The sequence below is a fragment of the Calidris pugnax genome, unplaced genomic scaffold (assembly GCF_001431845.1).
Source record: "Calidris pugnax isolate Ruff unplaced genomic scaffold, ASM143184v1 scaffold14, whole genome shotgun sequence".
NCBI classification, from domain to species: Eukaryota; Metazoa; Chordata; class Aves; order Charadriiformes; family Scolopacidae; genus Calidris; species Calidris pugnax.
The window spans coordinates 14,130,487-14,157,156 of NW_015090793.1; the positions used below are offsets into that span (position 1 = coordinate 14,130,487).

At 43.6% G+C, this 26,670-nt stretch overlaps 1 protein-coding gene across 10 annotated transcripts in view; it reads left to right on the forward strand.

Moving 5' to 3' along the window:
* EXOC6B (exocyst complex component 6B) overlaps window positions 1–26,670 on the forward strand; it is a 311,137-nt gene that overhangs the window by 63,381 nt on the left and 221,086 nt on the right. For all 10 annotated transcript variants that reach the window (XR_001411259.1, XM_014936006.1, XM_014936007.1 and 7 more), the window contains exon 6: window positions 2,272–2,476. Coding sequence is in view for 9 of the 10 variants with exons in the window: in XM_014936006.1 (XP_014791492.1) it covers window positions 2,272–2,476 (205 nt within the window). In the remaining variant the exon portion in view is untranslated. The remainder of the gene's footprint in view (window positions 1–2,271; window positions 2,477–26,670) is intronic.

The window sequence follows — 26,670 nt, forward strand, 5'->3', positions numbered from 1 at the left end:
TGAGCTTTCCTCTGTCCTCGTGTGTTTTTGACAGGCATCTGAGGACCCCATTGATGACCGCATGGTGTCTCCCCCAGCCACCTTTTTCCTCCTCCTAGTTCAACAAACACTGCTCTAAAATATAACAATCCCCCCAATGTGTGTTTATTCCTCTGGTTTAATTTCTGGCTTTCTGTTCCCTCTTAAGTTTCTCTCCGGAGAGGTTTGCATTTTACTGAAAATAGTTTTTCATACCTCACTGTAGTGTAAACACTGGCTGGCTTACATGGTTAATCCGTTTGACTTCTGGTGTTGGGAACAGGACAGGCCACTTCTGGTTAAAATAACTCCACTGTCGACCTGCCTGGAGTTCAGGCAAGAGTTATTTTGAATGGGAATATAAGTGTCAGGTCTTTTTTTCAATGCTGCTAATATGTTTCTTATGGCGATGCTTTTTCTCCTCCAAAAATTCAAGATGTAAATGGCAGGTGCTTGTGGGCAGGATTACCCATACGTGTAGTCAGCTGGAGTTGCCTTAATTCACCCTGGAGGTGACTGTGACCTGGTGTTAGTCTCAAATGTATTTTTATAGACCCTGCTAATGCTTCCTAGGTGGTTGTCTGATGATACTTTTTTTTTTTTCCCCTAACCTTTCACCGGATCTGTGGTCAGACCAGATGGAGGATGGTCTTGCATTTTACATTGCCATTCAGGAGGGCCTGTGAATTCCAGCGAACAGGCAAATTCTATGGTCTCCCACTTCCCAAAGGGATACGAGGGAGGGTGTTTGAGAAAAGTTATTTGCTTAGAATAGTTTCCCATTTAGCATCTTCTGTCAAGCTATGAAGGTTGCTTTTATGCAGAAAGGTTGCATAATATTTATGGTACCTTTCCGAAGGCCATTGAGCATGACCAAAACATAAAGACATGCATTGTGCATCAGGGAAGAAACATTGGGATTCTTAGAACCAAAAGCCTGGTCTTAACTTATTTCCCCACTCTAAAAAGAATATACCTTATAAATTTATTTTTAACATTGCAAAGTTCATACACTGCATTCGTACAACAGTAGTTGCTGGAGAGGCAGGGACTTTGTAGAAAATGTATCTGTTGGATCCTTAATCTAGGGGGTTTGTATCCAGATCGTTTTCACCTCTACTTAAATAAAAAGTATTTTGAGTGGAAAGGGTTTTTAATGGTGCTTAGCAGCATTTCAACAGCTGGGAGGAAGGTGTTGTATGGTATGTATAGGAAAGAAGTTGGAGAGATCTTCTGTCCAAGATCCTTACAACAAAACAATAAGTATCTGTGCTAGTAGCATATACTGGATATTGAGATGTGTTAGACACTAGTGTATCTGTCTATGGTATATTATGGTATATTCCTGCCTCCATGCTTCTGTCTTATGGCATCTTGCTGTTTGGGGCTGCTGAATCTGGTAGCCTGGTGGAGGCAAGTCTGCTGTAACCCCATGCGCTGGGTCCAAGCAGGGGCAAGGCTGTGTGTTCCCAGCAGGCATGTATACAACGTGTACACTTGTATATGCACAGAGCCAGCCACATCTCAATAGGCAGAAACACTCCGCGCTCACGAACACCAACAGCATCATCCTATCCGCTGGCTGGTTGGGATGAAGGTGATGTGCACACACATGCACCCAGAATAGAGAGTCCTTCACCCAGGAAGAGAGTTAGAGATGCAAGTCCCCAAATGCTGTGTCCCATAACGTGCCTCATACCTGACAGAGATGCCTTGGTGTATGTGGTGCTCCAGAGACCTGCTCACTATGATGAGTGTCACCCCTGTCCATGAGGCTGGTGGCTCTCCTAGGCAAGACCAGTACAGGGTCTTTCTGGGATTCCCCTATGAGCCATCATGCTTCTCTGCTCCTCTGTGTGCATGGGGCTGAGCTTTTTCTCGTATAACCTAACAGTACTCTGTGTGGTTGCCAACTTTTTCTTCAGTCTGTGATATGGTGTCCCAAATAGCTTTGCTGTGGGTGAGAGCTGCTGCTGGACTCAGCTGATGCTGGTTACTTGTGACCCAGCTGGACCTTATCTGCACATCAAAGTTCTTGAGTAAGGAGCTGCTACTTGCCTTTGTGTTCCTCTGCCTCTCTGTTTCGAAAGGAAAATGATGCTTTTATGGTAACCTGGATGGTCTATGTTCCTTTGAAAAGAGCTGAGATTCTTGGATATATTGAATTATTTGCAGTTAATGCATGTTTTGGAGAGGAAGTGGGATGGAAATAGCCGTCCTTCTTTCCACATCTGCCTGCCTTGCTTTCTCCAGACACTACCCTGCGCTGAAGACCCTTGAGCACCTTGAGCACACATACCTGCCCCAAGTGAGCCACTACCGCTTCTGCAAGATCATGGTGGATAATATTCCAAAGCTGCGTGAAGAGATCAAAGAAGTTTCTATGTCAGACCTCAAGGATTTCCTGGAGAGTATCCGTAAACACTCTGACAAGATTGGAGAGACTGCAATGAAACAGGTAGGACTTGTGCTGGAAGCTTTTTGGGAAGACGAGGGTGATTCACAGTCACAGTAAACAAAGTTCTATTTTTCCAATCCCAAGGCAGTGAACTTAGTTTCAAGTATTGAAGTAATTTTCTTACTAGATGAAGCAATGATTCTTCATTCTGTGGTTGCTACTAGAGTTTATCGTCTGTTTTTATACTTTTGAAAAGTGATGGACCATTTTTGCTATTGTCTTCTCCTGCCTGTGTTTTGCCCTAGGCTCTTGGTAGCCCAGAGCTACGTGCAGTTGCGGTGTGTAACTCATATTTTCTGTTTAGCAGGACAGGGGCATTTGTGCTGCTGTGCCTGGTGGCAACTAGAAGAAACCTGTTGGTTTCCCAGGTTTGGAGTAAAGCAATAGGAGTTCACACACTGCAATTTTATTTCTTTTGCATCTTGAACTGATTTCCAAATATTAGGTAGACTTTCATTGTGGGTTGCTTGCATTTGCCTAGCAGCTGATGTCTGTGAAAGATGAACCTGATTAACTGAACATCCCCATGTGTGTATTAAAGTGGAATTGCCTTTGCCCACTCTTCTTTAATGTTCTAGATTTGAATGTCAATACAGTTTTTTCTTATCATAGCCAGGGAGCATTGCTCACAGTGGCTCTTAAAAAGAACTTTGCTACTTTGATGAAATTCAAATCCAGTAGTAATGAAATGTTACCTTCCAGGAGCAGTAAACTACTTCCTCTGATAGTGATTGATGGTTTGAACTTGTTGATTTATGGAAAAGACTCTTCACTATAGTTTTTCACATGATAAAATTATGCTGGTATGTTTATAGTTAAGAGGTAGAGGCAAGTTCAATTTTCTGTTTCATAAACATCATTCTTTTTGTAAAATGGTCTAGCTTGAGAATTTCTATTAATTGATTTAATTTACAGTATATCTGCTGCCTTACTGTCTTTCCAACTTCTTTCTAGTATTTTGGGAAAACAAACCAAGCTTTACATTGTGTAATGGAGCTATGGAGAGATGCCATTCTGCATCTGAGGGTTCAGCAGATGTTTTTGTTAGTTGTTACATAGAATCAAACTAGTCTTTCTGAGTCTGTAGAAAGATGCTGTCGCCTATTGTGACATCGTGGAGCCAGATGTGCACAGTGGAGATGTGTGGGAAGGCTACAGGTGGTGTTGGGTTGAATTTACCTGATAGAGCAGTTTCTAAAACAATAATTGCTTACAGAAAAAATACTCTATTTTTGTTCATTATGGCAGCTAAACTTTTAAAAAGATTCTTCCTTGGCTCCTGTGGCTCTGTGTCTGGAAACAAATAAGAATTTCATTTGTCTTTTGGTGCGCTATTAATGCAGCAAATATGCAGCTTCAAATAAATAAAGAACTTCTTTGCATCCTATTAAGGATATTTGCCAATTATAGAGACATAAGAGGATGCAGATGTTGCATCCTTTTGTATTTTCTGGTTTTGTCATCGTGATGCTGTATTCAAACCTCTTGGTACCATGGCTGATTGCTTTGATGGCTGGGGAGAGATATGCACGTTCAGCAACGTTTCTGTGGCTGCTTAGGCAGACCAATTTTGAAATTCTCCATAATTTCAAATAGCTTCCTTTGCTGTCTTATGACTGGAGATATTTTTATAGTTTTGTGCTTTCTGTCACTTTCAAGTCCATGGTGCACTTCTTCCTGTTCTTCCCTCCCATCCCTCCTGCTCCTGGGGAGAACTCGTGCCCTGCCTGGAGCTCTCTTAGTTTTCTGTGTATTGCTCTAAAGAAATCTGACTTTTTACAGCAAAGCTAAGAAAGTTCAACTAGCCCATACTGGCATCCATTTTTCTGCTATGGGCACTCACCTGGGTTTTGCTCACCACTTCTGACTCTTCCTCCTCTCTGCAATATTTGCCACCTGCGTAATCAGGAGAGTCAATAGGGGGTTGGTAGAGAGTGGCTGCTCCTGCCTTACCCAAATAAGTGAGTGAAACTAGTAGGTGCCACACTTGAAATAAGGCTGGGGGGAAGTTGGTTCTTCATCCTGTGGCTGATAGACCTGTGGAGCTCCTCGTGCACAATTTTCCACGTCTTACAGGACAAACTGGCCAATTGTTTTTACCGGGTTCCCTGTGGATTGCTAACTAACAGACTGTTTTGAGCTCAAGAAGTGCCTGATTTGACAACAGTGGGGAGAAGACCTGGGGGAAAGAACTATATTTACTCACCCTGTTGTCATCCTCCCCTCCTTTGGTGGAGTTTGGTGTTTGATTTTGTGATACTGGATTATCGAAGCTCCTGGTGTGAGCCAGCAAGCAGCCATGCATCTGAACAAAACCTCTAAAGAGTGTTTTCTTTCTTCCCACAACTTTGTCTTCATTAGACTCTTTCTCTACTCTTCACCTTTTGTCCTTCAGTGTTTATTTCAACTGCTAATGTTTTGAGATCCTCCTAAGTTGACTGTTTGTTCTTCAGCTCCAGATAGCCCCTCGGCCAGCACTGCAGTCCCTGCTTTGACCTGAGCCAAGCACTCTGTTCTTTCAGTGTTTTTTGTGCCTTACGCACTTACAGAAGTTCTTCATCGTTCACCATCTTCTACTCAGTTCAAGCCATTTTGGACCTTAAGGATTTCTAAATTGAGGTTTAGGTTATTGTAAATTTTTATTTTGCCTGTTGATGCTGCTGGCATCTCTGTTATGGGTACATCAGAACTTCATCATTTTGGTGTATCCAGCAGAAAAATACTCAACTGGAAAGGATTTTTTTTTTTCCTTCCACGTAGATGCTAGTTGGGCCATTGCAAGGGAGTGTCAAAACATGATTCACCAAGAAGGTAATGTTTAGATGTTTTTAGTTTGCCTACAGATGATAGAGTGAAGTATACCTCTTCAGTCTCCTCCAAATCCCCATTTTCTGCTGTTTTACTAGAGCAAAGTGCAGACTCTGGAAGGGGTTTCCTTCACCCTCTGTGCCCAAGGTTATTGGTTTATGGCAAGGTGTTGAGTGTGGGGTTTAGTTGGTGGGTGCGGTGTTTTTGGTGGGCGTTTGGTGTGGTGTGGTTTTTTTTTTGTGGTTGGACTCGATGATCTCAGAGGTCCCTTCCAACCACTAAGATTCTGTGATTCTGTGAACAGACTTATCTCCAAAGTTGGACTTGGTGGCTTTCCAGCAGTGAAGGCATACTGCTCCTGCACAGTGGCTTGGGGAGGAAGGTCAACTTGCCACATCCAGTTGCAAAACCAGAGCTGGAAGCGATGCTGGAATTTGAGCAATGTGTTAGGTTTATTCCTGCAAAAAGCATCATGGGCTGTTTCGCCAATGAAAAGTGATGAGGGACTGAAGCTTTTGGAGCCTCCCATTGTGTGGGGTCACCCCACATTGTTCTGCCAAAAGTGAAGGGCAAGGTTTCTACTGCCAGAATTACCAGTATCACTTCTTGCATCGCTGGGTCTGTTTCCTCGGTCTGTTGGCCATGATTGATAGTCGCTCTGGAGTGTAGCAGAGCTGGCAGGAGGCCTGGGAGAGTCGGGGAACTGCGATTGGCAGCTAAATACATTCGGTTTAAATTAGCATCATATAAATTCTTTTAAAATTGTTTGATTTCACCAGCGGGAATGGAAGAGGGCTTGATACAATGGGGAAAGGAAATCATGTTTTTGTAACATTACAAATCTGAGGCCGATGATGACAAGAGCTGAAAATTTCATTTTGTGATAATCAGAAGGATCTGTCTTGGAGCGCTCGGAGCCATTGCTGCGTTTCTGGCCGGCAGTCAAGGATGCGGGGAGCTCGCCGGCCCCTGTCTTGGAGAGGAAGCCCCTGGTGCAGTGAAGTCAAGTGAGACGTTCCTGGGGTCAGCCAGACACAGGAACTGGAGGGATCTCATAGCGCGCGGAGACACCTTGTAGTCCTGCTGTACAAATGATGAGCTCTCGTTGACTCCTTTCCTTGTATTTTTCTTTAAATCTGAATTTTATTACCTATGGTTCTGGGGGAATTTGCTGCATTCCAAATATTGTTCTTAATTACACAGCGCTCGAGCAGATGAAAGTAGCTCTGCACATTTGAACTCCTTTTGGTCTTTGGCCTTGTGAACCTGCGTGTGTGTTTTGTTTTTGTTAGTGTTTTTTTTTTTTAGAGATCTGAGTTCTGGGCTTGCCAGGAATGAATTACATCTTATTAACACTTGCTGATATCCGGTATGTTGTTTTATTATCTAGTTTAATGTCTGAAATATGCACGGCCTGCAGAGGAGGTCACTTAGGATGGTGCTGCATACAAACCGTCCAGGATAAGCACAGGGAATGCTGCTACGCTGGGGGCCAAGAATAACCCATCCAAAAGCCATTATCGGATCAAGTTTGTCAGGACAGCCAAAATGCTCAGTGTGCCTCGCGCATGGATGGAGACAAACCAACAGTTTAGGGTTTTTTTTAGCATCACTTGGATGCACTGTCAAAGCTGCTATTTAATAGGTGGTGATATAGTACGAGTTTGAACGTTTTGGTGTTTCGTCTGTGCTTTTTTTAAAGTGATGTTTGCTCTTCTTCCCAACAGATATTGGTGTCTCTGTCATTCCTGAGCAGTGTAATGTGAGGTTTGTGTAAATTTATTTTCCTGCAGTGGCTGGAAATACCAGCTTGGTGATGTGAATGTATACATACACTTAAAAAATGAAGGAAAATGTTGCACAATGATGTACACAACTAAAATGCTGATCAGATTTTGATAGGAATGCACTTTTGACCATCAGCTGGAGAAGATGAAGCACTTCAGAGCATGGAATAACAGCAGCTCCATAGAAAGACAGTTGTGTCTCTGGAATTGGTGATTCAGATCTTGGGTTTGGATAACTTCCTTTGCTTCACATGCTGTCCCTGCAGGTCAGAGCTGGCAGAGAATGACTCACGTACAGCAGTCAGAGCTTAGCATCTTGTGCACCCCCTCTCCTGTTTAACGTGGCCTCTCATGCCTGCAAATAGTTTAGACAAAGTTGCCTGAAATAGCATGTGGATATGTACAGCTGCCACTGTACTGATACACTGTTCTCTGGTATAAAAATGTTCAGTAGCACAGGATCAAAATGCAGCTGGCCTTAGAAAGAAAAAAAAATCTTGTGGATGAGGAGTGGAGGAGGAGATTTATTTCTTTTACCCCCCAATTACTTGGACTGGAGATGACAGCTGCTAATAGGCATTCCCTGTGACTGCTGGGATACTGTGCTGCGTGATTGTGGGGCCATGCTAAGGCTGTTGAGCACCCAGCTGTGTGCTTCAATATTTTAGGTATGTGTGGATTTAAATTTAATTCTGACCTTGAGTTCTCTGGATTTATGATGATTGGTTTGGGGATGCAAGTTTCTTTGCATACTTTGTTCTATGCTACTGGTTTGTCCTTAAAACTGTAACCAAATCTCGATGTGCATTTTTACTAAGAATACAGATCAGTACATGTTGGTCATGAGTCCTGAGTGTCTGCTGGTTTTTATTTTTTTAATTTTAGTCATTTTGATTACATTGGTGTTGTAATAAAAATGCTACAGTGTAATTTTTTTAAAGACTAAATTGAAAACTTGCATTTTTTTTTAAAAAAGCTCTCCTGTGTGCAAGCTGCTCTGCCTGTTGCTCTGCACGATGGCCATGGAAAGAACTGGGTGCACTCTGCTTTGCCGGCATGTGGAGCCTGTTTCCTTGGCTCACCGCAAGTGTGGTTTCAGTCACTTCCCTTGGTTTTTGGATCCCAGGATGGTGTTTTGCAACAGCGACTATCCTGCCCAGCATCCTCGCTTCGTTCCTCTGACCTTGTCTTCATGAAGTTTATCCTGTTGACCTCTTTCAAGATTTCTGTGAAAAAATGATGGTGGTTGATGGGCTTAGGTGAGCAATAGAGAGTTAGAATCTGTGATTCCTGGCCGTGGAGGAGAGTGGGGGGATACAGTGTGGCTTCAGGCTGATGGCATGTGCCCCAGAAGCACATGAGAAATGCAGGGGTGTGTTAAGGAGGTTGCAGAATCGAGGTGGGCGAAGGGGAGGGAATGTGTGGTGTGGAAAGCAGTAGAGAGCTTGGCCTGCCAAGGTTGCCCATCACAGCAAGCACACCTTGGCTGTGCAGTATTGCTTTACTGGTGATGCCCATCCAGAAATGCAGGGGGAGGCCAGTTCGTGTGCCCTGCAGTGGGAAGGTCTCCTACTGTGGGCAGCCCCCCAGGAGGGACCAAACACCTATGAGGCTGTGCTGCTTCTAGCCCCCGCTTCACACACGCAGGGCTCTCCTGTTGCAGGTGGCTGTAACCGAGCTGTGAAAACACAAGGGTGTCTTGTCAGGCAGTTTATTTGAACTGATGGTGGTAAGTAGAGACGTGGCATGCGACGATTTCAGCGTTATTGGGAAATCCTGTCCCCTCCCTGTGCTTTATTTTAAATGCAAACACATGCACACCACCCCAAGCCACATGAGCAAGCGGTTCCCTGCACGGCAGGGGAGAGAAGGACATTTTCTCAGTCTCCAGATACTGCCCGGTGGCCTTTTGATGGCCCGGAAAAATGTTTAAAAATGCAGTTTGTGTAGTGTTCTTAATTATCCTCATCCCTGACATTTTTTAACTTTATGTAATCTTCTGCAGCTCATATGGAAATTGTTTTTGCTTTGTATGCGTATTTTAGAGTAAATTAGATTTTACTGCCTTTCTCTGGATGCGCTGTGCAGAGAATGTCCTTCTGCTGGGTGTCAGTGCTCTGGCAGCAGAGATACTCTCCAAAGGTCACAGGAGCCCTGTGTAAAACTTCATCTCCCCTGCCACGTGGGCTGGGTCTACCGGTGCCAAGTCTGGGTTTAGGTGCAGTGTCTGGAAGATCCCTGTATCCGCTTGCTCCATGGGGGCTCTATTTTTACAATATGCCCCAGGACTACTTCCAAAAGCACCTTTAGATCTGAACTTCCCGCTGGTTTAAGCGGTGACTCTTATTCCAAAGTTTTTCTTTAACAAGCACAAAAAGTAAAAATAATGTTGTTTATTAAAAGCAAGGAAATTTTATAGTCTTGGATGCAGGCAGGGGAGTCTTTTGAAAAGGTCAGACTAGTGGCTGGGTATGCGGTGACTATTTACACAACAGAGTGGGGATAAGGGGATGGTGTTTTCTGCTTCTGGGCATGTTTGTAAAGCAGAAACTTATTTTCTAGTAAAATTCAGTAACGAGACCCTCTTAATCTTTGGTATTGCTGCTTGTCTACTTGTTATATTAAAGTATTATGAAAGGAAATACATCTTCTGGGACTGTTTAGATTAGAAGTCTGATGGCCAGCTACGGTCTCAGCCCGCAGGTCTTGGGGAAGAGGCTCACAAACAGGGCTGGGAGAAGCAGCAGCAAAGTGGGATGCTATGGCACAGGGGGAAAAATGATTAATGTCCTCTGGTTATTGAAGAGAGGTGTCGCTGTTAGACCTGCATGAGCTCTGAGATGCCTTCAAGTGCCCTGGTAAAAATGTTTATTGTCAGAAGCTTATAATGTGTTTATATTTGCCTGCTACACCCCCATCAAGACAGAGATGGAAAATAAGTAGCGACTCCTGTTGGTCACTTATCCTCAGCATCTTTGCTTAACCTCTTTGAAAACTTACTTGAGAAGACTGGTAAAAATATTTTTGTTTTGCACTGGATTAAAATTACAGACTTTAATGCGCATTAACTTGCTACTTTTTCGTTAAGACTTGGCACTGAAAGCTGTTTCATTAACAGCATGTTGAACACCATCTTGACGGTAACTGGACTAATCACTTGACACTTGCTGTTTAATTTGGAAGCTTTTTGAGACAGATCCTTGTGAAGTGTCTGCATTTGTTAACTCAATCCAGCCGTTCTTTTCTTGACTCGGCAGCGATCGTGATGGGTTTTGAAGACGAGATGTGAGATTTCCTAATGCTGTTTAGCCAGAGCCAGTGCGGTGGCTTTGTGCATGGGTCTGTCGCCGTCTTTCATCCCCTGCTTTGCAGATTCAGGCTGGAGCTCAACTACGGAAACCATAGCGGTACCCGATGAGGTCTCTCACGGCTGTAGGATGCTCTGCTGCTTGCAGGAGGGTTGAAAACTGGGGAAAGAAGATGATGTGAATGACTTGGAGAACTGGAAACGTTTGTTTTTTTTTTTTTTTTAAGTGGCTCCTGAAGTGAATTGTCAAGCCAGGAGCTTGAGGTTAAATGTGATCCTTTGGCTTCCTGGTGGGCGTGGGAACGGAGAGGCCATGGCAGCCAGACAAGTTCAGGTTTAATGTCTTGGGTTGGGGTAGATGGGGCAGCTGCTTGATGGGAAAAGCAGATGAAGGCATTGCTGAGGACGTCTGTAGGGGTGGACTGGAGGCCAACAGTGCATATGGGCCACGTTGGGTAGGTGGTGATAGGGGTATGTGCAGATGTAAGCATGTTTCTGTTCCCCAGTGCACGTTGTTTGAGGTCTTTGTACTTCCTTGTGCTTTAACTCTCCTTCTTCCCACATCACATAATTTGAGTGCAAATGTGCTTATTATCATAAAAGAACTTTTTCTTCTAACGTTTCCTGGCTTTCTGGGGAAGGTTTCTCTGTTTATTTAAGAGGAATTCTGTGCCTTTAAGTCTGCATTTAAAATTTATACTCCATAGGAACTTTATTAATAAATGGGTATTCCTCTGAATTCTTTTTATGACCTCAAAAATGAAACTGCTAAATCATGGGCCTTTTTTATTTCAGCATATGTATGACTAATGGCCACAGGGACTGCGGTATCCCCAGTAGCATATCCAGCATGTTCTGTGGACATGGCTGCATCATAAAATCAAAAGTTTAACTACAGGGCAACCATATGCTGGACCAGCTTTTTGTGTGGTTGCCTTTTAGACCTTTTTAAACACTTAAAATCCAGAGATGTTTCTTGAAATAAATCCTTTATCTTCTAGCTGTCGTGATAGATGGTATAATTCACAAGGCTTTAAAAAGCCTGGGGAAAGTGCAGTGCCAAGTTGAGGCATAAGGACCCCTTGCTCCTTCTTTTGAGCTGTTAGTAATTGCTGTTACGCTTATTGTACTGTAGCTGGGAAAAGAGGTGCTGTTAAACTTCTTTTATTCAACCTGGACTGCAGGCCTTCAGCACTGTAATTTTCGCTGGTCTTACATCTACTGGTTTTAATTATGTAGACTGTTAAGCTGTTTAAAGGAAGGCGCTGCCTGGTGCACCAGTCTCCCGCGGACATGCCAGCTTTGGAGGTGAGACAGTGTGGATAGACCTCAGACTAATAAACCGGGTTGCATGCCTGCCTTGGCCCACCACGTGTGGGAGAGGATGTGGAGGAGCGTGGGGGGCTGGACAGGACGGCCGTGTCGGGAGAGGCGATGGAAATAGGGCTTGCTCAAAAACAGCTGGGAATTGCTCCCGTCAGGATGCTGCTGCCTGAGATGATAAATTCTTCAGTTTTCATTTGAATGTCTCAGGCTTATTGTAATATAGCTGCTAATAAACCTTTTAAATTAACTGATTTTTTTTTCCTTATTTTTCTTTATAAAAATTCCTTGAGTGGTTTTGGTAATGGATTCTTGTGCTGCACATGGGGTGGTTTGATCTCTCTGTACTTTCTCCAGCTGGTGAATGCTCTTGCCCTGTGGCTGGCTGTGTATACATGGAAGAGAAGCTGAGGAGGTTTTGGGTTCCTGGGTACTCCTGGTATAACACAGTCATGTAAAGGTCTTCATGTACCTTCACCTGAAGATGCAAAAAAGTTTATGGATGTGGCAAATCATTAATGCTGCTGTGAAAATGGTATACTGGCACTTTGTTTAAGGTAACAACCTGTCACGCTGGGACCCGATTTTCAATGCTTGTGAGCGCCACAGCCCTTTCAGTTCCAGCACAAGTTCTTGAAAAGAGCCACTAGCCATTTAGTTTGGATTTTGGCTCTTTATCCAGGTGAGTAAGGCTTCATTTTTATTATTTGCAAGAAGGATAATGCCTCTTTCAGCAAGTTGCCAGTTGCACAAAACACCCCTTTAGGGAAACGTCATTGCCACGTAATTTCTAGGGAGCTTTTGAAATACCAGCCATTGCTTTTCAGCTGATGGGCTGTGACCGATTCACAAGTGACGGGGAAGGGAATGGATCATATGAAACAATGTCAGGGCACCAGGGAGTTCTGGTCTCTGGGTTGCTAACGAGATGAAAATGGGTTAGTATTAGTAGGGCTGTATTTTTTTACAGTAGAGGTACAATGGTTTAGTTTTCAGGGAGAGGATTCGAGAGCTGTGCCGTGCAGCGTGCCCTTTGCATGACACTCCTGTACAAATTGCAAACGGGTGTATGCAGAAATCACCAAGTGAAATCCTTCAGCAAACCAAAACTTCCCTTCTCTCTTTTTTTATTTTATTTTTTTTATTTTTTTTTTAAAACACCAAGTTCTGCTGACAGGCTCAGGTCATTTAAGCCTCTTGACATATTCTTCTAATTCGCATATAGAGCAAATTTAGAACAGCTTTCATTTGTGGGTAAAAATGCACTTAAGTTACTCCAGGACAGCTCAGCTTTGTTTTTCTTCCCTGTCTCCTTCTAGAGTTGGACAGGTTCCTGTGGCTGTGCAGGGAGGGGATGTCTCAGACACACCATTGCATTTGACTTTAGGAGTTTCTGTTCGCTGTGATCTGAACATGGTGCATCACTGCAACCAAACAGTCTGATAATGGCACTGTTTTAAGTGTTTTAAAGGCTTGATTTTTGTGAGAAATCAAAATCTTTCTTGGGTAAGAGAGGACTACTCTGCAGCAGGAAAAGCTGAAATATATAACTAATAGGGTGCAGAATTGGTTGTCGTTTGTGCTGGGTCACCCTAAGCCCAGGTTTGGATAGCTGAGAACGTAGTGCAGTGGTAAGAAGTGGTCAGGGAGGCAGTCCTCTTTCTTATCATGGGCAGAGGTGAGAACTGTCCTACCCTTCATTATAAGAGAGCGGATGGATATCTTGCTGCAATTTCCTTGAGTGTGGCACCACTTTGTGTGCTTTTCCACTTCCCTTTTATGGGCTGGGAGATCTTTAATGGGGTTTGTTTGCAAACTGCAGGCTGGAGAATGGGGAGACAATGAAGGTAAAAGTATCACATGTGGTTGCTCTGGTCTCCGGAGGTTGGATCCCACAAGATGGGGATCTAATTCCAGAGAAGAAATGGCACCCTAAAAATAAGTAAAGGGGATTCTTGATTGCTTCACTCTCACTTGTAATTTTTTTTTTGGTTGACAGCTTATTTCAGAGTGGAAAATGTAGCGGTTAAATAGTCTCCTTGTACTGCAAGGAATGAAAACTAATGACACAACAGCATTTGTCTACTTTAGACCCTCTAGACTGGAAAGAAGAGAGGGAGAATGGGGTTCTCTTTCCCTTTGCCAGTTTGAAGGTACTTTAGACCAGGAAAATACATTCTCCAGATAATCAAGTTTTTTTTTTTTTTAAACCAAATAGAGAAACTAGCACGTGTAGTATGCTTGGGTGCTATGAAGGAAAATGGTACTTTCGTTGTCACAGGCTGGGGAACATGACAATTTAAAGGCCACAGCATTGCATGAGAACTGCAGCAAATAGTCTGCTTGCCCTTGCTGTCAGCTGACATGTGAAGGGAAATGTGCATATGATTAAAAGTCCTTCCTCCATTCACTGGCTGCAGTGTGCACAAGGCAGTGGCACTCTAAAAGATGCAGAGCTGGGGAAAAGCTAATTTTGATGCTCTTGGTATGTTTCAGGAAACTCACTAACGTTCAGCAATGGAAGATGCAACATGTAGTAGACAGCTATTTCCAGCAGACTTTTTTTATTTTTGCATGGTTTTTCCTACTGTACAAATAGGATAGACAGAAATAAATCATGCCAGTGCTTTTAAAATGAAGCTTGTGATGATCTTCAGATGGGAATTGAACTTGGTCCAGGCATCATGTGATGGATTTCAAATGCACCAGGGTGGTTTATGTAACTGGCATGGTGGGAGACCTCTGGGCCCCGAATAATTTGGGGACTGTGCCTTATCAGCCATCTCACTTAACAGAGGTTAAGCTGGCACCAAGATATTGAGGGCAGTGTTTAGTGAGTTTTTGCCATGTGGTGTTAGTTTTCGGTCTGTTTTTTTTTTTTCTTTCTTGTAAAACTATGATTTTCTTACAAGTGGGTGGCGTGTACTGAAGCAGGCATTTGGCCAAGCACCTGGACATGCTGCAGAGGGTGCTTGTGTCAGGCTGGGGGGTGGCCGTACTGGGGCAGGGGTAAGGATGGGGCCTCTCCCCTCCTGTAAAATAATAATGAAAGCTGCAGCACATGGTGCTAAAATGGATACAGCAGCCTGCTTTTGTATCTACTCCTGGTCTTTGAGTTGCCCAGCTGTTGAATTTTTCTTCTTGTATGCAGCTAGACATATGCTGAATGTAACACTCACGAAGGTCAAGGAGGAGGGGGAAAAAAAACTCACCCCAAATTGTTCCTTTTGTGGACTTTGAAGCCTGAAATGTCAGAGGAAAGTGCCTGTTACATGCAACTGAGCCCCCCTCTTTCTGGAAGCACAGCTTTGCGTGTCACTCCTTTCCCTCTTTCAGCTCACACCTGGGCTAGCAGGCTGTGGAGGAGACCTTTCTAAGGGAGGGTAGATGATGGGGTAAATGCTTGCAGAAGTAGCTGAAGGATGTGGATGCTCAGTGGTACCTGCTTTTCCATCTGTAGCTCACTTCAGCAATGGAATGGCTGCTCCTTGTTGCATCAGCTGCCCAAGGCCCTGCTTGGTGCTGCGTTGGATCCTTGGCTGGGGTTGGGAGCAGCAGTGTGGAGGGTAAATGTAGCTGCTTTGCTTTGCAGGTTCCTTTGATTTCCAGTAGCCCTAATTTTTATTCTAATTGCAGAAACACAATACAAATTGCAGCTTAGAATTAATTCACTCTTAAGAGGCCCAGCTGCAGTTTCTCTAAATACAGGCGTACGTTTTTATAACTGCAGAATGAGTTTCCCAGCACTCCCTATTGCATCTGAGGGTTGTCTGAACTTGCTGTGGATTCTGGCTTTGAGCATTTCCTACTCTCTTGTAACTTCTGCCATCAGTGAGAATTTGTAGTAGGAAACGCAGCAGCAGCAGTTCAGCTTGAAAGACTGACAAATAAATTCCTTGGCTTAACAATTACTTTAATATGGAGAAGGCATCGCTTTGCCTCCCTCTGTGCCTTATAGGGCTGCTATTTAACATCCCAGCTTTTTCAAGATGCTGAGGGGAGATGTGTGGCTTTGCCTCCGAGGTTCAGCTGCTCCACTGCTGCCGTATTTTCTTGGAACAGGAAGACCAATGCAACTCGGTGCTGCTGTGAAGTCACCCCCTTTGCTTTACACAGCATGGAAATAAGCAAGTGGGAGCATCGCACCACCCCACTGGAACAGCTGGGTGAGAGCCTGTGTTTGAGGCTAGCTGCTGCTGCCACCGCTGGCATCAGGTGCTGGGGGTTGTGGTCCCAGTTCCAAGCAGGGACCTGCTGATCAAGTGACTGATGCTGTAGGGAAGAGGCTACAGAAAGGGAATAATGAGCAGGTTGTCCATTTGCAGACTCCCGTTGTAATGGGATCTTTTCTGCAATTACTGTTCAAGGGTGGATTTTGCTTAGTTGTGTCAACCCCTATAGTGGCTGTTGGTGAGCTACTACTGTGGAGATCTGAAACTGCTGTGTCCATCTGTCTTTCTCTTCCTTCCAGTTCTGTTGAAATCCTAATCAATGCGAACAATTCTTGTATTTCCTAATCCTTAGTACCTTCTTAGCACTTTGTATGTGGCAGTCAGGTGAGATAGGTGCGTGCCATCTGTCGCTTGGCAGGCAGAAGCACTGATGCAGGGAGGCTCATGGGGCAGTGAGGGAAGCCAGTGATATCTGGGATTCAAGATAAGGAGCTCCTGGCTGTGGCGGAGCTGGAGGGACGCTCTTAGTTATGAGGTGCCAACAACCTTAGCCCTCTCCGCCTTCCGGGGGGGGGGCTGACGGATGCTGATGCTCCTTTTCATTGCAAACCTTTTTTTTTCAGCCCCTCTTAACACTGTTTGTAGTTCTGCTAAGCCATAAAACAAGCACCCTGGGAGTTCTCCTTATAAGCAGACAGCCGTATAAACAAACACCCCATACCGTTCTCCTGGCGCTCCAGCCTTGAGGAGTCTTGTTTTCAGCTCTGACCCCACAACCTTTCCTCTGGTTGGCAGCGTGCTGGCGTTGACAGTTCGAATGGTTCAGCCAGAGTTGAAAGATAATTGCTGGAGGAGCAGCGGCTGGGATGGTATGTGTTATTCAGCAGGACCCCCTTGAGGCGAAGCTTTGAATCTGGTGCACATTTCAAAGCATGTGTTAAACTTTATGTGATACTGATTAAAACGGAGGGCTTCGGGGTGAGTTGGCAGGGCCCCACAATTGCATCTGCCAAATGACATGCAAAGAAATGTCTTGCTACAATATAGGGCTTGAGTACTTGTCTCAGCAGAATCAGGCTCTGAAAGGGGGAAAGCCTTGCTGGGGCGTTCTTCCTATATGGTGTGCACACACAAGTGCTTATAGGTCCTGTGTGAGCCCTCTGCTCATATGGTATTTTCATTTAAAGCCTTTTTATTTTCAAACCCATATGGAAATAATACTCCCCCCTCCCTACTCACCCCATCATGTCCTTCAACTTTGCGCTTCCACGAAGCAGATGTAAAAAAGTGAGGAAATAAATGAAGGCAGGTACCATCAAACCCTGGCTTGATCTGAGCGAGCGGGATGTACGTTCCAGCCCAGGGGATGCAGTAACATTGGGCTCTCAATCACTGCAGATAGCAGGCGATGGAAGGGGCTCTGACACCACCACGGTTACTCTCTGGTTCCATGTCTTTAGTGAGGATGTGGTTTGGTGTATCACTGTTACATTTTATTTTTTTATTTTTATTTATTTTTCTAATCTGTGCATCTTGGTGGTACTTTAATAGCTAGCTCCAGAAGCTTCCTCTGAGATGCACAAAATTTTATTTTTGAGATGACACTGCATCATGGGCTGTTCACTTGGACCAAGCTCACCTGTGCCTGAGTTGCAGCATTGGAAAGAAAATGCGGGCCCTGATGTATTCCCGTTCCTGCTGTTATACACAGCCTCTTTGTATGCACAGCACAACCTGAGTAACTCTTGCTGTCTCAAGAGTCTTGCAAAACTCTGCTATTAGCAAAAAAAAAAAAAAAAAAAAAAATTCAAAAATGGATATGGATGGATGGGAAGAGTCCGGTAACTTTTTGAGATAAGCCTGGTGGGCTGCATGACTTTTTTCCAGCTCTGCAAGTATGCAGCCCTGTGCTTTAGCAGAAGTGGTAAAAAAAAAAAAAAAAAAAAAAAAAAAATTCAAAAATGGATATGGATGGATGGGAAGAGTCCGGTAACTTTTTGAGATAAGCCTGGTGGGCTGCATGACTTTTTTCCAACTCTGCAAGTATGCAGCCCTGTGCTTTAGCAGAAGTGGTAGCAGAGGGCAAAGAGCCTTTCTGTGTCTCGGGCAAATTTTGGGAAGGGTTTAAGAAGCAATTGGAGGGGGAATAAACAAAAGATACTGGGGGAATGAAGTGGAAAAGTTGCTAAGCGGAGCATGCCAGACCATGTTTCTTGTGTGCACGCATCTGTGAGGCAGTGAGTGGGTGATATAGGTGGGCAATGAGCAGGAAAGTGTCTGTGGGCTTTGGGACAGCATGCGCTGCTGTAAGCGAAAAAATAGGACATAAAAATGTACCTGTAGATATTATTGCTTTAAAATGTTTCTCTGAATCTGAGAGGCCAAAGGAGTTGCCTCCTACTAAACTTACAGTGCTTTTGTGTGCAGGTAATACCGATCAACTTGCTTTCCAGTTGCTTTTCCACTTGTATGCTGACTTACATCCTATGCCAGCTTTCTCCTTTGCCCATGAAAAATAAACTGAGCCTTCCTTCTTGGAGTATCTTCTGCTCCAGGTTTGGTTTTTTTTTTCTTTAGCTTCCAATAGCTGTTTGAAGCTCTTTGAAAGCCATTCCCTTTTGGCATTAGGCTTCAAGTGCTTCCAGTCAATGATAGAAACACTTTCCAGTAAGAGCAAACGTTGAGTGTTTGGAGATTGCTGCAGATTGTCAGCATTGCCAGTGTCTAGTCTTTGGGTGTTTCTGGTGATCGCAGCTTTGGACATCTTAATTGTTGTGACTTTGAGCAACTGTGTCATTCTCCTTTAGGAGAATATCACCAAGAAGTTTTTGAAAGGACCAGATTACATAAATGAAGGGACATCTATAGTGAAAAACAGTTTTTACTGCATGAGCTGTTTTGGAGCTGTATAAGATGGGGTGTGTGAACACCAGCTGAAGCGCACATTAAGTGGAACCATATTTATTCTTCAAATAACTTGTTGTCCCTACTGTTAACTTTCCTCCTGCCAGCCAATACAATCTTTTCCATTGGCCCATGTGTCTGAATATTCACATGTTCTGGTTTCTTCTTGTTCCCAGTAGTTTTTCCATCTTTCCAACATAATTCTGATTAGCTTTTTGCTATCCTTTTTTTACAGCTTTAGCTACTTCTAGTCTCTTTAGTTTCTTTCTGGCCGTACTTCATTAAAACTTGCAAAATTCATTGCTGATTTGTCATCTTCACTAGTGAGAACTTGATGAACTTGGTGATGGTGGAAGTGTGATGGCATGGAAAAAAGTTGTGTGAATTTTCTGTCTCGGTGTTTAAGTTAACTTTATTCTGTGGTGTCCTTGACTGGAGAGGGTTGAGACCTATCTGTGAAGCTACTGTCTAATGTCACAGGTGTATTTAATTTCTGGCAGTGAGGGCTGTTTTGTCTCCAGGTATTTTGCGGTTGACTACAACTGAGAAGGTGGCCAGATTGACTGCTTAAGTGGTAACTTAATTTAATGTGACTTCGTCCTCAGCACTCCCCTTCCATCTTCCAGCATTGCAAATGTTGCACGGGGAAAGAAAATAACAACAACAAAATTAATGAGTTGTGGTCCAACTGGGCACAAGGTCTCTTCTTGTTTTGCACACTGGGCAGTGTGCGTGGTGTCTCCTCCCTGCCCTTCCCAGTTTTGGCATAATTGTGTAAGGTTGCACTGGAATTTAGTGGTTTGTCTCTGGATGACTGCTCAGCAGAAGTCATCTACAGTCCCTTTACTAGGTCAGGGACTAGTCAAGTGGTCAGGTTATTGTGTGGCAGCCGGTTCAGGAAAACTGATGACTTAACTTGCTGATGTGCCTGATCCTTGATCTGAAAGCTAGATCCCTATCTCCATAATGCTCTAGATGAACTGTGTTGCCATTTTGTTTCATATCTCTGTCTCTGAAATGTTGTGCTTCTGGGGTCTTGAGGCGTGCTTAATTGCTGCTAGTAAATCTGTGACCACCTTAGCCGAGAGCCCTGCATGGGAGCTCTCTGGAGCATCCTGCTGCTGTTCCCCATCAACCTCTTCTCTGAACTTACCAGAAGTCCATTGGCAGAGTAAAGGCTATAGATGCTTTTTGTTACTTGAAGTATTTTCCGTATAAAATACTGGCAAGTGTAGTGACATAAGTGGATCATTGAAATATTAATGAACGGATTTGTAGGGAAAGGGAATTCATGTCCTCTGGATCAAAGAAATTTGTTGTATATTAATTTGATGTATTTACAAGTTCAAATGCTTTCTAAATGTCTTCTTGTGCTGTTTCTTTTAGCAACGAATGTGACTGTTTTTAATAACCTTTTATTTGTAACAAAGCTGGCAGAAATGTTTTCTGTTTTACTTCAGAGTTGGTGGCATTGCCTTCAAGCAGTCTCTGGCCTTGGAGGTTGAGTTAACCCCTTCGTATCTGATGGGATTGCACCAATGCCAGACGTGTAATATCTAGAAGCACTTGGCACAGATGACAAGAAATCTGGTTTAGTTCTTGAGAGCCCAATATTTGACATGCAATTAAAAGGCTATGAGCTTTGCTAACTCTTATAAATTTCTTTTGCAAGTGTGGCTGTTAAAGTCCAGTTTTATTAGTCACCTGTGCACGCTTTATTTTTTAAATAGGGACATTGGCCCTGTAAATCTGACTTTTAAAAATTTAATGTATCAGATGTTATTGAAGTATCTTTACAGCACTGTGCTGTTGTTGCAGCTGCAGCTTTGATAGTTTATATTTGCAGCTACTGCAGATCTAATTTTGTGTGTGAACTTGTGTGGGGGGCATGTATGCGTATGCACAGAAATGCGTTTTATGATATTCCCAGTGAAGCATCTGCAGGCGGAATTGGTCAGGGCATGGTGTTAATGGAAAGAAGCCATTCCCTGAGCTTCAGAAGCTGTGCACATATCTAAAGGGTTGAAGCAGCCTTTAGCCTTTCAACTGAATCTGTTTTCAGACATCTCATAGCCTTGAACAAAACAAAACCAAACCTCCATAATGCTACAGTTCCATTTATTGCCATGGAACTTCAACTAAGATGATCTTCAGAGAACGTGAGATGGGTTGGAAGGGACATCCAGAGAGGTCTCTAGTTCAACCTCCAGCTCAAAACAGGTCAAACTTTTAGGTCAGGCTGGGTTTCTCAGCGTCTTATCTTGTAAACCTCCAAGGATGGAGGCTGCAGAATCTCTGAGCAACCTGTTTTTCCATTGTATCTAGCAAGAACTGCTCTTGTTTTGTTTATGTGTGTTTTAAGTCCACCATGCACCACTGCGAAGACCCTGGCTTTGTCTTCTCAATGACTGTCTCATAGGAATTGAAGGTGCCTGTTGGGTCACCCTGAAGCCTTCTTGAGGCTGCCCAAGCTCGGCTCCTCCAGGGCATGTGCTCCACCCTGCCACCATGTGAATGGTCTCCACCTGACACATCTGGTTGATGCTATCCTTGTCCCTGGGGAGCCCCAGCTGGGCACATTCTTCCAAATGTGGTCTAAAAAGGGCTGAGATCCTTGGGATGTAATGAACAAGCCCTTCTGGTGATATTTCCAAGGGCTGTATCATGTAGCTACTTCCCCCAGATCTGAGACCCCAGCCAAAAGATGCTCAAAGGATGCTTCTGGCAAGGAGATGACCCTAACAGCCTGTAGGCTGTGTAGTTTTTGGGTGCTTGTGAATGTAGCTGTAGAAGACTCCCCGTAGTGCAGCTTACATGAACCTTATGCAAGAGAGATGCCCTGCCATGTTCTGCTGGGGTGAAAGCTCATATGAAGCACCAGGACCTGCCTGCCTCATCACTGTCAAGGATGAAGGACTCATGGTGAGAAGCTTTGGGCATTAGCTTGGTGACAGTGCTGGAAGTCACACTTGCCTATCCCATGAGCTTTGTGTGCTGGGCCTCAGATGAGGAGATCCTTATATGATATCATTGTCCTGGAATGCAAACTTATCCGATCCAGCGAGACTTGGATCAGCTCTCCTGCAAGCACAAACAATAAAAATTGGTCTCCTGCAGAGGGATGATGGGATTTATTGTGGGCGCACGTGGCCCAGGTCTGGCTCTTGCTTGCCTGTTTTATAGAAACCTCTAAAATGTTGAGAGCAGTACCAGGTGTCCCGAGGCATTCAGTCTTAATTCTGAAACTTTTTGTAGGACTATGGCCAAGGACTGGACACCACACTGGAGGCAATCTCATAAGTGTCGTCTTTATTATAGGAAGCCCAGCTAATTGTGTTCTGCACTGTCTTCAGCTGCTGTCCATGTATTACGTGGCACTTTACACCGGTCTGCAAAGATCTGCTAAGACCTTAGAGTCTCTTTAAGGTATAATTTTATGCTGTGTGTTTTATGCTGTGTTAGAAATAAAGGCATGACTAGTTTGCTGTTGCAGCTGACTCAAATTTTTTGTCTTGCTTTTAAGCATGGTGACTCCTGGCTACTGTGCTTATGGGGCTTTAATATCTAAGCTATGTTTGTTTCACGTATGCTAAATGTTTTTGGGGTGTTTTTTGGGTGCTTTTCCTCCAGACTACAGATTTCGGGTGTCACGTCCTCTTCTCTTCCCGCACCAGTATTAAAACCCACTTGTGTGATGTGGTTTTAAAATACTAATAATTTCCTCTTAGTCAGAAACCTTATGTACCGAGCATCAACCAGGCTGGGGAAAATTAGCTTTTCTGCCTTATAAACTCCTGTGAACAGTTGTTGCTGATAGAAATGTTGACAGAGCCCCTTGCTTGGCGGTCTGCATGGTGCCACTGGAATGAAATGTCAATAGTCTGTGCATGGGTGGGACAGCTTGTATACAGCTGAGCCTTGCAGTCTTTATCACAAACAAGCAAGTCTTTGGAAACGTTCAGTGATTTTCATTTTTTTTTCCAAGTAGTTACTTGATTTTTTCCCTTTTAAGCTAAATTCTTGTTATTTACTGCTTCCTGGACCCAATGATTACTGATTGATTTAAAAAAAATAATAAAAAAAAATACCCTGTGTAGATTAAGCTGCTGAAATGCCTTCAAGGCGTTGTTTATAGGTCTGTGTTCTTTCTTTGCTGAGAGAAAGTGAGTACTTTAATGTCTTCCATATTTCACAAATCTCTCCGGCTTGAATGCAGAGTGCTGTGGCATTTGAAGATGCTTTTTGCTGCTCTTAGGGAGAGACTGACAAATGTTGGCAGATGCGACTGTGATTCTGCCTCTAAAGGTAAGTGTAATGTGTCTGAAAGGTTCAAGATCAACACTGTTGGAAGCTGAAGACCTTAGAGCTGCAGAATGTGCTGTAGATGAGTTATGCACTGGAGGGAATGCTTTTTGGGGGAATGAGGAGTGAGACAGAACAACCTCGGTAGCCTGGGCAGGCTCCAAGGAGACCAGCTATTTCTGAAGCCTTAGAAACTTGCGCTGGTTCTGCTTTACCTTATTAAGCCTCTACTGCAGCATGCAGGTCACCAGTGCTCCAGCTGTAACCTTCTATCATCTCTACAGGCAAGTAGGAAACACGTGCTATGACAGAGCTGCCAGTATGGGTTGTCAGCTCTCAGATTTACCATGTGAATGAGGACTTCTCAATCGCCTCATCCTTGTATCCGTACAAGTTGTCTTTGTTGCTGAAGCTTTTAGTGTAATTTATGTTCCTGGCTACTTCTGTTTAATTTCCAAATGAATGGTGGTTGAAGATGAATTATTAAACTTCTCCTCAAAGCTTCAGAAGTGGCGAAGAACTAGCTTATCAACTTCTTATGAGATCACCACTCCTATTAGCTGTCCTTCTACAGCCAACTAAAATGCTCTTTTGGAACAGAGGGCTTCTTAGCTCATGTCCTTTGGTCCTTTCTCCTTCACCATCCTCCTTGTGAGAGGCATCCGAGGCCAGTCCTTGAGGGACACATCAGCATACTTTTTGGTTGTGGGTGCTGATACTGCATTGACCTGGCGGGTTGCTCATTTCTTTGCTTTAGGAAATGTGAAGAAGGATTCTTTATAAACTAAGTATGTCTTTAGTGTATGTCGCTTGGACTTTGCATGTGATTCCCCTTTTCAGGGGGAGTACGTGCTCTGCTTCTGGTGGGCACTGGTTTTTCTCCATGCTTTCCTGTGTCATCAGACAGAAGCAGAAGATAATTCCATGGACAGAAACAAAGTGTACCTCTGGACTCCAGTGTCTGACTTTGGTTAAATTCCTTAATGGAATAAGCAGCTATTCCTCCAGTTGTTTTGAATTCTACACATACTTGGAAAGGATGGATAGCCTTCTCGGTGAACTGTTGTCTCCCATGCTCTGCTGCTGCCTTGCTGTGTTACCATGGATAAGTAGTTGACATCCAGAAACTCAGAAGGATGTCACGGTCTGATATGCACGTGAGGAGCTGATGCAATTTCCATGTTTGTAATGTCTCGAAGCTAATGATGATGCTCTGGTAACAGCGGCTCTATAAGGGTTTAAGTAAGAGTCTGTTGACAGTACTTATCTGTCTGAATTACATAGTTCTTATGTAGCACCAAAATAATGAAGACAGTCTGTAAATTAAAGTTATATCTATTACTTATAATATTTGTATCTGAGTTGAGTACATATCAACTCTTGGTGGAAAACTTTCGTTAATGCAAGTGTTGATCCAAGGATTCCCATGTGGATTCAGGTTCTTTCTCCGTAATGTGTTTCTTTGCAAGGCATGGTTCTGTTATATGTAATACATACATTGCCACTAAAAGTATAGAAATGATCCAAATGAGGAGTATTCCATTTTTGAACAGACTTTAGACTTGAGTCTAAGAGCTGTAATTTTTTCAGGAACTTTCATTCCACTAAAAAAATAAAATACTATTTTTAACTGGTGGCCACTTTATGGTATTACAGAATGAAAATCTGGGGAAAGGTCATGTGCAGAGGTATGTTTGGGACTGAGGCTGAATTGTACGAAATGTTGTAACAGGAGCTTTGGGAGAGGAGTTTGCGATAATTGGCCTCTTGGAGTTTCAGATTTCTTGGTAATTTTGTGTAAATTTGACAGTTGTATGTACAAGTTCAGCCTTGTAACATCCAGTACCTGGGGCAGGGATGGGAGAGGTGAGGAGTTCCGCAGCTAATTTCCCATCTTAGCGTTGGGCTGGATCCTAAAGAAAATCCCTTTGAACTGAAAAAATCAGTTTTTGACTACTTTGCCTTGAGCAGAAACATAAGGACGCTCTGGAATGGTGTGGCTCATGGTTGCTCCACCCACTGAGGGTTCCTCTCAGATTATTAATGCTCCTAGTCAAGAACTTAGGGTTTTTCATAGGTCTTAATAGCCCACTAACACTTCCTTTTTTGCATTCAATAAATCACTAGCTTGAAATCCTCTTATTAAGAAATTCCACCTGAACAAATCTGACTTATATACAGAAGTACAAGAGTTACCAAGGCTAGAACAGGGGGGGTTCATCTGAGTTTGTGGTCTTGGCGGCAGTGACGGTGCCTGGGATTGTTCTCACGGGAAGTGCTTTGACCTTGTTCCTGGGCTAAAAAACAGTGATTTGATAGAATCGTTTTGCCCCAAAAATGTGTCTTCAGCAAAGCAAGTAAAAAAACGTTCCCACCACAGATGAGGATGTGCTGCTCTAGGACTTCAAAGTCTATATTAGTATTAACGAGGATGCAGTGAGAGCGCTGCTGTAAAAGCACATGGGTGGGTTTTTCTTTGGAGTGATAATTAGATCTGCTAATCATACCCAATTCTTCAGACTTTCAGAGTTGGTTTTGTGCAGGTAGCCAGATGCTGATTGCTGTTGACTTCTGATCCCTGAAACCTTGATCAAACAGCTGGAAACAATTGAAGGAAAGTCCATGTTCTTTTGTTTAACGAGACAAAGCCTATTGTGTGCTAGAGCAGTGCATGAAGGATGGTTTCTGCTCTACTGTACCAAGGGACAAAGGGCTGAGCACTTCATTTGAAAAATTACTTTCCCAGACAAAGGAACAAACCATTGAAACAAATGTGACGTGCAAGTTGAAATTGTTCTTTGGTATGCAGGGGATACAGCGTATGATGTTTCACTGACATCTGCGTCCAACGGGGAGTGCTTGAATAGGTATTGAAAGTGCACTCCTCTAAAGAAAGTACTTTGTAGTGTTGGAGTCATCCTTTTAGTGCCTGCTTGAAAGGTATGCTCCAAGTTCACGGGTGCCAGAGTATCGTTTCTGAAGGATCAGAGTGAGCAGTAATATGTTGAAAATTAGCAGCATGTTGCTCTGAGTCAGGGAGCAGAGCAAATGCCAATCAGAGAGGCTTTCCATTTTTGGAACTCCTTAAAAAAAGGAATAGAAATAAAAATTAAAAGAAAATAAAAGCATGTCTGTATCTCTGCCCTTTACTTGTTTTCTGTCTGCTTGCACAAAGCTGCTTTGCTTGCAGGAGTATTGTGCTTGTCCTGTTTTGCCCCACACGTGTCTGCAGGATACACCTCTTCTTGCATGCTAAATATTTTGCTACCACGTTATGTCCCTCCCAAAGCTCTTGTTTTTACCATGAGTCCTTAAATTGATCTTGTAGTTGTCAGTGCCCTTCCCTTATCCTGTAGATCATCCCAACCTACATGTGGGCGTGGAGAGAGAGTCACAGGGTCATCTGGCTGTCTTCTGGTTCTTCTTGGGGGGAGCCACTTTCCACCTGGAAGCTGGGTAGCTCCATTACCAGGATACCATTTCTCAGTGGTGAGATGTATTTTGGCTGGGGCATAATGCTGTGAGGTCACAGCTGTACATCTTTGGGAGTGGACAGTGTGAGTTTGGATGCCTGGAGCCATCCATGGAACT